The sequence below is a fragment of the Triticum aestivum genome, chromosome 7B, assembly GCF_018294505.1.
Source record: "Triticum aestivum cultivar Chinese Spring chromosome 7B, IWGSC CS RefSeq v2.1, whole genome shotgun sequence".
Classification (NCBI taxonomy): domain Eukaryota; kingdom Viridiplantae; phylum Streptophyta; class Magnoliopsida; order Poales; family Poaceae; genus Triticum; species Triticum aestivum.
In genome coordinates this window covers 174,858,482-174,869,170 of record NC_057813.1, presented here as the reverse complement: position 1 = coordinate 174,869,170, position 10,689 = coordinate 174,858,482, and the positions used below count along the sequence as shown (strand labels likewise).

Below are 10,689 nucleotides of genomic sequence, written 5' to 3'. Positions count from 1 at the left end.
TCATGGCGGATGAGAAAGAAAAGGATAAGGCTGGGCGGTTGAGAAGGGAAAAGAAATAGGGAATCGGTGGCTGGGACCCACCAGCCTAGCACGTCAAGCCACGCGCGAAGCGGTTCCGCAGACGCATGGGCGAGGGGAAGAGAGTTTGATTGCCCACGATCCAACGCGCCACGCGCGACCGGCCGAAAGACTTGGCCGGTCCGCCGGCACTAAACGTTTCCCTAGTTTAAAATAATAAATTGTGCTGACCGGCCTGAGACGTCTACAACCGGGTGCCTTCCGCCCCAACGGGCTGCGCGGACAAAAAAAAAGCATCAACTGAGTTTCTTACATGCAACCCCATACCGGCCCATTTGTGAGGAGGACATGGGGAGGCCCGAATACCACGGTCATGCCGGATCGGTCCAGTATGGCCCACACCCCCACTGTTCCTGTGCAGAACCTCAGCCGGTCGCTGGAACCCTAGTCAAACCCCACTTGCTTGAGTCCTCTCGACCTCTTCACTCCTCTCCCGTCTCCTCCCCTTCCTCTCCCCATCTCTACCCGTCCCCTCCGTCATGGCCAAAAGCAGATTCAAGAGCGGCTCCGACGAGATCGACTGGTCTAAGCTGGTTGCCAACTCGTCGAGCTCGTCTGTGCCGGACCAGATAAGGAGGAGCTCACGCTCCGCATCGCTCTCCACCACTCGCAAATGGACCGGGGTGGGAGCTGCTCCTCCATGGCGTCGCCGGTGGCCAAGGTCGGCAGTTGCAGCTCCTCGGCACCCCGACGCCGCGCTACGCGCTCCCTGCCTTTCCCGGTCAGGCAGCATGGCGACCAGCGGTGCTCGGCACTACCAGTAGCTCGCGGTGACATGAATATACTGGGAGGAATTGGCACTAGCTTAGTAGTAATTGCATTTTTTTTAGAAAAAGAGAGGAATTTTCTTGATTTGTGCATTGAATGATGCATAGTCTTTTATTTATTATTCTAAAGTTTATTTGACTTCTTTTTTCCAAAATTTATTATCTGAGTACAATAAAATTTGACAAATATAGTGTTACAAATGACTATTGAGCTAGAGTACTAGAACATCAGTAGTCATTGCATGCGGTAAATAATGTAGAAATTTCTACCACCGCATTGTACTCTAGCTTTGCATTGGAAACAAGAAATACAAAATTATTCTTATCTAAACGGTATTGAAATGTACTCTCTCCGTCTGGTATTAGTTGTATTTGATTTCGGACGTAGACATGCACTACACATATCAAGATTTCTGCTAGCTTACAGCATCTCTAGCCGATCCTCTACTCCTCTAAATTGCACTTACCCGAAATACTAAATCCTATAAGGGAGTAAAACCTTTTTACTCCTCGCCCGAAATTTCCCCGGCGCCTAAAAACACTCGGCCCTGCACGGCCAAGTAAAACTTCTCCCTCCTCTTTCTCTCACCCGTGTGGGCTGCATTCTTCGCGTCGTCGCCGCCCCACGCATCTCAATCGCCACCGACGACCGCTGCCTTTGCCGAGATGGGTAGCCAAGACCCTTTCGCTACCCCGCCGGTGGTCGCCGTCAGGAACCACCCCGCGTCGCCAGAACCACCCCGCGTTGCCACCCGCACTGAATAAAAGATTGGGGATAAAAAAATTCTCCGACCACAAGCACTAGCTCCAACCGCCACCAAGGCCGGGGGAGCGGGGGTGGCCACTGCCTCTCCGGTGATGGTAGGTCGCCCTCCGCTACTCCTGCCGGCGGCAAGCGAGCTAGGAAACCGACAGCCGCGGCATCGGCCCTCGCCGAGGAGGCCACGAAGAAGAAGAAGGACAATCCGACCTCTTGTCCACATCTGGTGCCTAGTGCAACGTCTCATGCCAACGACCACTGCCCTGGCGCACCCGGCCGCCGCAGCCAACAAAAAGCATTGTGGCCGCCAATTGCTCAAAGAAATGCCAACAAGGTAAAAAAAATTGCGATCATCAAGGGGAGGTGGCCGAAGAAGATGAAGTTGAGGAGGTGACCCAAACAAGCACCAAGACACCAAGGACAAGAACTCACAACTACAATTAAGTTGAAGATGTTGCTTTGTGCTATGCTTGGATGAATATCTCCATGTATGCATCTGCTTGCGGACTACTACAACAACTCTGTGGAAGTGACATCAAGTTCCACACAAGGGTCTCTTGGGCATCGTAGGGGCACCATCCACGACTAACGCAACCGATGGTCCGATTTGCATCGGTCAAGTGAATCATGCACCACCTAGCGGCATGTCGGTCACGGAGTTTGGCCCCATCATCCAAGATCTATTCAAGCATAGGAACAAGAAGTTTGGCCACAAGACCTTCACTTTGCATCATTGCTGCAAAGAGCTTTGCATAAACAAGAAGTGGATCAAGAGAGTTGCAGAGACCACTCCAAAAAGATCAAGGTTGGGCATATCCGTTGAGGAGGATGACTAGGTAGATGAAGTGGCCAACAATAAACCGGATGGGAACAATATTGCAAAAGAGAGAAAAAGGAGAAGTGCATTCGGTGGCACATACAAAGAAGAACTTGCGGCCATGATTGAGGCCAAGAAGGTGTTGGCGGTCGAACACAAAGAAGAGAAGACGACAAGGTGTAATGAGCTCAAGATGCTAGAGGACGAGAAATCAAAGTCCAAGTTGGTGGCCGAAGAGAGAAAGTTGAAGGCAGAGGAGTGTAGACTTCCACTTGAGGAGGAGAGGCTTCGGGATGCCAAGTCAAAGATCGTGCTATCGTGTTCATGAACCCAACTACAAAGGATGAAATCGCTTGAAAGTATTGGGAGCTCACTCGTGGGGAGATCTTGACCGAAACGGAGGTCTCTCTTTAGAATGGTGGTGGCGACGACAGAGGATGGTGGTGGCCGTGAGGATGGTGGTGTTGGTGGTTATGTGAGCAGAGAGGATGATGGTGGTGATGATGGTGGGCATGTATATGGTGGTGGTGGTTATTTCTTTGACGAGGATGGTGTTTGAGTTTGTGCTCATGTATGTCAATGGTTGGCCTCAATCCATAATATAAAACATGCTACGTTGTGGTGTTTGGAGCAAACTTGACCGGTGAAGTGATGCCTTTTGGATGAATTATGAAGGTTTTAATTTGAATATCTCAATCCATGAAACTATATGCTTGTGAACGGTTAATATGTTATGCATGTTTATTTTCAAAAATTTGAATGCTTAAGAATCAGGTGTGGCTTGGATTCGTAGAATCGGCTAGGGCTACAGATTTTGAAAATCAGAAGTTGACTGTTTGTTTTCCCAAGCTTTTGGAAAATCTGAATTCTTGTGAAATGTCTGCATCGCCCCAGAATGCACTGGTCAATCTGATTTTGATGCAGGAGACGGCGCAGGAGGAAGATCGGGGCGGGGAGGTTGGTGAAGCTGGAACAGGCCGCTCGGACGACACGCGTGCGCGCCGGAGCAGCCCCCGCAGCCGGACGAGCCTGGCCGTGGGCGCCGCCGGCCTGGGCGGGCGCAAGCTCAAGGGTCGTAGCTCCCTCGCGGCCTCGCGGTCGAGCTCGCGTGGCTGGGCGTGAGCTCGAGGGGCCTCGAGCGGGCGCGAGCTCCCGGCGCGGTGGAGCCGCCGTCCATGCTCCGCCTCGTCTCGTGGTCACGCGCCGATCTACACAGGAGAGAGGGGCAAGCGGCAGTGGCGGAGCCAGACGGAGAGAAGGATCAGGTGGTCGCGAGCGAGCTCGGATGGCGATGGTGGCGTGGCGTGGCTCCCCGGCGTCCCTCCCGCCGCGTTGCTCGGCGGCTGCTAGTGGGGTGGGATCGGCGGCTGCTGGGGGATAAGCTTTGGGGAAGATGAGAGATGTGTGCCTGCGGTGGCAGTTTCCTCGTAATATAGACCGGAAACAGGGGGAGGGCTGAAAACGAACTGTTTTCTTTTGCGGGAGGGTCCAGAATCGCTAGAATCACGTATATCGCAGCTTCCGGCTTCGCTTGCCTCGTAGTGCGATTCTACAAAGCTGTTGTACGAATCTGACTGTTTGTTTGAGAATCCGATTTTGGGTGGGCTAGAATCCGAAAATCACTAGCTAAAGCCCAAACAAAGGCCACCTTAATGATATATATTGTGTAAGTGTTTGAAGTTCACTAGGGGCTGGGGCCCGCCAATGGCGGGCCTCCTGAGAGCGTTCTTGTGGCGCACTTGCCTTGTTGAAGCGCCTCATTGTACCCCATACAGCCATTTTCACACACACACACACATTTCTCTAGTAACATTGAACTAACGGTTGTTAGCCTTACGTTTTCAAATGTCTAACAATGCGATAAAGCCAACGTTATATAAAGCAAGGCATATCTAACCTTACAAGAACCTCGATCAGGACAATAATATAAAAGGAAGCTATAATTGTAGCTATCCATCACATATTGTTTGCTTCAGAAGAACTGACAAAAAAACTGCAAACTTATATCCTTTCAAAGGGAATCGCAGAAAAAATCAAGACTGCAAGGTGCTATTTGTTCATCCTACGAAGAACAGCAACATCAAGTTAATATAACATCCTTTTCTTTGAGAAGCAAACAAGAAATACCTACAATTTGTTCCACTGAAATGTTATAATCCACTCCACTGGCATGTGACATAAAAATTTCTGAGAAAATTGCAGGCTAGTTTCTGAGAAAATTGCAGGCTAGTTTCAGCGTGCCAATTTGCAGTATGTACTACAGCTGCCTGCTACTATCAGAGTATCACGCATCCATCCACCCCAAAAAAGGAGTAAACGCGGGAACTGACATTGAATGTGGATGAAGTGATCACCTTGAAGATGCGTGGCTTGAGGTGCTTGGAGCAGATCCATCACGCGTGTGCCCCTCTACTCCTACGGCTTCATCAAGATAAAGAGGCTAGAAAGAAGGAGCGACAGAGGTCGTCCCCCTCTCCCTCCGCTGGCAGACCCAAACCATCAGCTAGAACACGGCTAGGGCGCGGGGAGGCCATGCCATCACGGATCAACAGCGAGAACGCAGGTCCTCACAAGTTGTAAGCGCCCCTGACCACCACGTCGGCATGGTTGAGAAGAGATGGATCTGGGCGGTGGTTTCCGGTGACGAGCGAAATAGAAGTTGCGTGTACCCATAGTAGCTGTGTCGGCAGCGGCCATCACAATGAAATATAATCATTGCGTGTCGTCGTGAGTTCTTGAAAGGTTTCACCTGGATTTTCCTGGACCAATGAAGCAAAAACATGCACAATTTCTCAAACAAGGTTAGATGAAGTATGTGAATCAGATGCAGTATTAATACAATAAAAAATAGCACTGTCATCAAAGGATTCACTTACAATCGAAAGAAGAAGCAGCAGCATGATTTTGCTTGGCTCCGTCGGATCTGGACCAGATACCTGCACCATAAAAATACTCAGAAAATGATGGCATAAGAAGATTACCTAGCAATAGAAAAGCAAACTAAATGTAGACGACTGTATCCTTATTGTTAAGATTCATTTAACAGGAATTTCCCGACCATCATTTAAATGAATTGCAAGAATTTTTTCCTGATATTTAATGTAGAAAGCTAACATTAAATTATATGGTGTGCCATGAACTTATTAAAATTTCCTTGATGTACCTGTATCATGGGATCCATGAGATTCATGGCCTAGTGATCACTAACCATGCCACCCATTGCCATTCTGTAACCTCTGAATGTAGTTTTTCTCCTCCTAGCATTGACATAGATATGAGCATGAGTCATATTGTTGAATTCTCTAAATGGTTCACACTTAACTTTCCAACACAAAACGAAGAAAAGATATATTTGTAAAATTGTCAAATAAACATGCTGGCCAAGGTTTCTATCAAATAAAAACAGAGCTATAAAAATTGTTGTAGTTAACAAAAAAAAGTCAGGGCTATTACAAAACGCAGGTGCCCAGATTCAGATCGCTACAGACATCACAAATCCAACACCTACAGATAATACTACCATGGTAGCCAGGAATCATAGTTCATGTTTTGTTGAGTACATACATGATACTACCAGGTCAGAACCTACAGACACAGGATCATTGATTTGTACTATTCAACCACACTGACAACAATCGTAACCCGAAAATTAAGTGGCTTGAAACTGGCAACCCAACCCATGAACAAAGTGGCATCGATCTGGAACGCAGGATAAACAGTGCCTTGCAGATGCAGTTTCAGCATAGATAAGCATAAGTAGCATATATTAAAAAATATTAAAAAAGGCTTGTGTTCAGTTGGACATGAATAGCCTCATGATTCCTGAGTCAGATGAACAAAACGAAATCAAACCAGCACAAGGATAGGAGATCCAAGATTGCCCAATTCTACAATCGGCATCACCACACTTGTAAACAAGATAACAGCTTTACTAATTCCAGCGCATCAATTTCTACATAAACAAAATTACCACAATGAAATCCACGTCACTGGAGTTAAATTACGCAAATCTGCATAACACTCACGGGTGGAGGACAGCCATCAGTCATAGTAGTATTGGAGATTGTGGCCGTACTGGTGTCACAGCTCGATATGTTCAGGTGGGAACCTTTGCCACTGCTCACCTCGATGCTGCTATCATGTATCTGGAGCTCGGGGGGAGAGGCGGCACTGCTGCTTCCCATCTGCATTGCATGATCCCGGCTGCCGAGGCACAACACCATCGACCCAACGCTGATGGCATGCTCGCAACCACCTCCCCTCCTTTTATAGGGAGTCAAGTTGGGCGCAGACCCTACTCTCTTCTCCTTGGATTGCTTATCCGTGGGCGACGAGATCACCCTCCAAAGAGGAAATACACAAATGATGACCCTTGGTAAGAATGGAATTTATCAAATCAAGCGAGTCAAGATGTAAACCTAATTATATGATCAAAATAGAACCATTAAACAGTAGGCGAGTCAACATGATTTTAACTGACCAAACTTCAAGTAGAACACAGTTTATATAATTGTATAATTTAGTGATGAAAACTTGCAAACATACTTCCTATTTGTCTTCCTGGGAGATAATCAATCTTGTAAATATTCATCCTGCTGACATGACTTGTCATACTAATCAAACTATACTTGATTATCCTTGTCTACTCCATAACCTTAATGTGTTGATGTGAACTTGCTCGGCTCCTATAAAGAACAGCGTTGTAGCACCTAAACGTACAACAATTGCTATACACTCCTCAAGCAAACAACAAAGCTACTATACTAATCAACAAGCCATGGCCATGAGTATGGCAACCGGCGCCATGGGCTCCCTGCTGCCCAAGCTGGTCGAGCTCCTCAAGGAGGAGTACAAGCTCAAGGAGAGCGTCAAGGAAGGCGTCCAATTTTTTCCCCGGAAAATAAAATTCACCTTTCAAAATATGCCTACATTAATACCTTTGATTTGATGATGTCCAGAAAGCAGAGTCTAAACAACTGCACTGGACCAGAATGCCATCTATTTTGCTGTTTTCTGTAAACTTCGTATGACTCCAGCAATTCACACTAACACTGAATGGAAATTCGTGTAGCACAGTTTGAATGATCAGTAAAGGTATGAATGCCATACAGAAAAGTCATCAACCATAACAGAAATTTCCATCCCTTTATATGTGCTCGGACAGCAATATCCATGTCTTCAACTGTTGTTCTCTCCATCCATATTCCAGAGTCCTCGAGTGCCTTAATTCTCCACACTCCTGCTGTTCCGTTGAACCCCAAAAAAATTGAGGAATGCTCCCTTAACCTGTTGTTCAACCTCAAAGTGGAAGCACAGATTTAAGCAAACAAACAAACAGAGCATAGATGTAATGTGATCAACAAAATTGCGATCATATGACAATTGTGATAAATCATCACATTTACGGTTCAGATCAACAAATTCCAAATCACTTGATATTGGCTACCAACACTCAGTTAACATAGCAGCAGCAAACTATGGCAGAGGAGAAATAATGGCCTCCAACATGTTCAGATCATGAAGAGAAAAGACTTTTTTTGCGGAAGAGAAGAGAAAGACTGCCTGAGCATGGCCCGAGCAGAGAGAGGGAAGGGAAGGGACTTACATAGAGAGCCATGGCCTGCACGCCCGCCATGGTGCTCCTCCGTCACACCCGCAGCCTGCAGAAAGCAACCGCACGGATCAAATCAAAAAATCCAGAAGAAGAAGATGAGGGGAGGGGAGGGGAGGGGAGGGGAGGAGGATGGAGGGCCTCAGTACCTTTGATGTCTATGTGCTGCAACTCGTTGCCGGTGTCGATGGCCACCACATCAGCAAGCACCGAGAGAAGGCCGCTGCCGCCGTCGTCGTCGCCCCATCCCATCCATCCATGTGTGGGTGTTGGGCTAGGGTTTCATCCCCATCCATCCATTGGTCGGGCCGGACCACCATGGCCGACCTCGAGCAGACTAAAAAGCAAGTAGGTGGTGAATCCAAATTCAAGAATGGTGTATTATAGTGGTAGAGATATTGGTATACACAGAACACGACACTACAATGGTAAGTAGTAATTCTGTAGTTTTGATGCATAACAATCCGGTGATCCAAGTATATAGGCAGAGGTTCTATACATAACTTAAGAAATATATCATAGTAACATATAGTGTATTTTTTCAGTCACACAGGTAACTGAAAATACAGGAGTAGACAGATCTAATGAATAGCGTGCTATACAAAATAGCGTGGCCTCTGAAAATATGCTATTAGCGAGAGATTGTACACTGATCAATTTAACTAGACAATTTTCTACACGCTATAGCACGCAAGTAAATTATGTCCAGGTACCATCTCGGCAAGCTGATTACCAAAACCAATATTTCTGAAGCACTGAAACTTGGAACTGAAGCTGATTACTGAATCAAATATCCTGGAGTTGGACCTGAAGCACTTTCGAAATGTGAGGATTGCTTAGTGTTTTTATCAACCAAGGACAAAGGAAGAGGTCAGGGGGGACCTGGATCCCGCTGCCGGTGGAGTCGACAGGGGTGGCACTATACAACTCCGAACAAGAAGCCGAGAACATGCAAACTCCCGCTGCATTCCTGAGCATCCGACAACAACCTTGCACTCCCTGCAAATCTTTGCCACAGGTGGTGACCTGCAACAGTTGTCAAGTTCAACGATTTGTACTACCATGCCTCATAGAAGAGAAAACTGAATCAAAGCAGCACATCGGCCTAAGGCATCAGCACGAACAAAAGTAATAACACATTAAAAAGTAAAAATAATTCTCAGAGAGAGCACAATTTCTATCTATAGAGAGAAAGGAAAAGAAGTGGGTAGACACTTGCATCTTCTGGCCAGCGGGGAAGAAGACCAACTCTACCACAACCTCATGGCAGAGCCGTGTGTCGTGGGGATCCCATGGAGGTGCACACAGAGTACGACGTACCAGCGACCTCCACCGTGTGACGTTACTGCCCCCATCCTCTACGCCCCCCCTACCCCCACCCCTTTGCAGTGGTGGGCGGCGCAGCTCCGGCCGGCCGGCGTGGAGGGGCTGCTGGGCGGGCCGAGTCCACTCGGGAACGGACAGAGATGGGCGGAGCAGCTCCGGGCGACGGCGAAGAGGACTATCGATGGGCGCCGGAGTGGAGGTGGCTCTGGCCGGCTGTCCACGCGGCGGCGGCTAGGAACCCTAGCGTCACGGTGGAGAGCGGGCTGTGAGGAAAAGAGGATGCGTTTTCGCAGGACTATCGATGGGCGCCGGAGTGGAGGTGGCTCTGGCCGGCTGTGCGCGCGGCGGCGGCTAGGAACCCTAGCGTCACGGTGGAGAGCGGGCTGTGAGGAAAAGAGGATGCGTTTTCGCCGATGCCATCGCTACTTTTTACAGGGGAGGTGCGGTACAGTAAAAGGAGACGTGGCTAGCGCGGTTACTCGACCTTGATGCGCACCTGAATGCTTTTAATTAATGTGGCTAGGATAAAAAACTAATGCAATTTTTTACTCCGCTAAGTTTAGGGGATCGGCTACGTCCGACCACCTATAGAGGAGTAAAATATTACCCCACTAACTTTACTTGGCGGTTTGCTCCTCTGTTTTTTAAGCAATCGTCTAGAGATACTCTTAGACATGTTGTGACATATCAATCCTCGGTGCTAATATTGGTTCCACGCATAGCCCATGCTCTACGATCATCCATCGACAACTTTTACGCTTGGTCATCCATTTACAACTGCAGAAGTTCAAATTTCCTATAAATGATTGATCCCCGCTAACTAATTTTGTTGCGCACGTACCTTTCCATGATAAAAAATTGAACAACTAATAATTTTTGTTGCCGATTCTAGATCTACGATTTCATTTCTACTCTATGACATGTAAATATGCTAGCAACTTGATCTTGCCCCTTCTTCTCACATCTAACGCACCACATGGCCTTGTATCAGTGTATCATCCTATGCACAGTATCACTGGATATCTGATGATACGGCTCATCAGATGATACGGTGATCCCGTACCATCTCGGGTGTTAGATCTTAGACTATAGGAACAGGATTTGTCAACCTCTTCCCCACTGGAAAATATGCATAGGGCACCCTGTGTTTTGCCGTAAATGAGTGACTACTACTGCATATCCCTTCGTCTTGTGCGCCTCGAACAGAATCCCCCTCGTCCCCCCGTCGTCGCCGGGTACCATAGGGCTTTTCCCACCGCTACCGGACACCATGACGCCATGCCCCATCCACTCTTGCTAGCGCCGACTACACACAACCTATTTCAGCTGC

The 10,689-nt window shown here is 47.8% G+C and overlaps 1 protein-coding gene across 11 annotated transcripts; it reads right to left on the bottom strand.

The window, feature by feature from the left end:
• Window positions 1-4,502: 4,502 nt before the first annotated feature.
• Window positions 4,503-9,826, bottom strand: LOC123156869 (uncharacterized). Of its 11 annotated transcripts, none has more exons than XR_006478483.1 (9): window positions 9,354-9,822; window positions 8,916-9,059; window positions 8,747-8,840; window positions 8,183-8,370; window positions 8,028-8,082; window positions 6,547-7,708; window positions 5,586-5,679; window positions 5,299-5,358; window positions 4,503-5,181 (listed from the first exon to the last, which is right to left on the bottom strand). XR_006478483.1 is itself a non-coding variant. In XM_044575058.1 (9 exons), exons 3-7 carry the CDS (start codon window positions 8,283-8,285, stop codon window positions 5,626-5,628), a joined length of 717 nt encoding a protein of 238 aa, XP_044430993.1. In that variant the 5' UTR covers window positions 8,286-8,370; window positions 8,747-9,059; window positions 9,354-9,826; the 3' UTR covers window positions 4,503-5,181; window positions 5,299-5,358; window positions 5,586-5,625. The 11 variants fall into 11 exon arrangements, 5 of the variants coding, with proteins under 5 accessions (XP_044430993.1, XP_044430992.1, XP_044430991.1 ...); XR_006478481.1 differs by having other exon boundaries at window positions 8,767-8,840; window positions 9,354-9,821; XM_044575058.1 differs by having other exon boundaries at window positions 6,448-6,763; window positions 7,532-7,720; window positions 8,747-9,059; window positions 9,354-9,826.
• Between the last annotated feature and the right edge of the window lie 863 nt (window positions 9,827-10,689).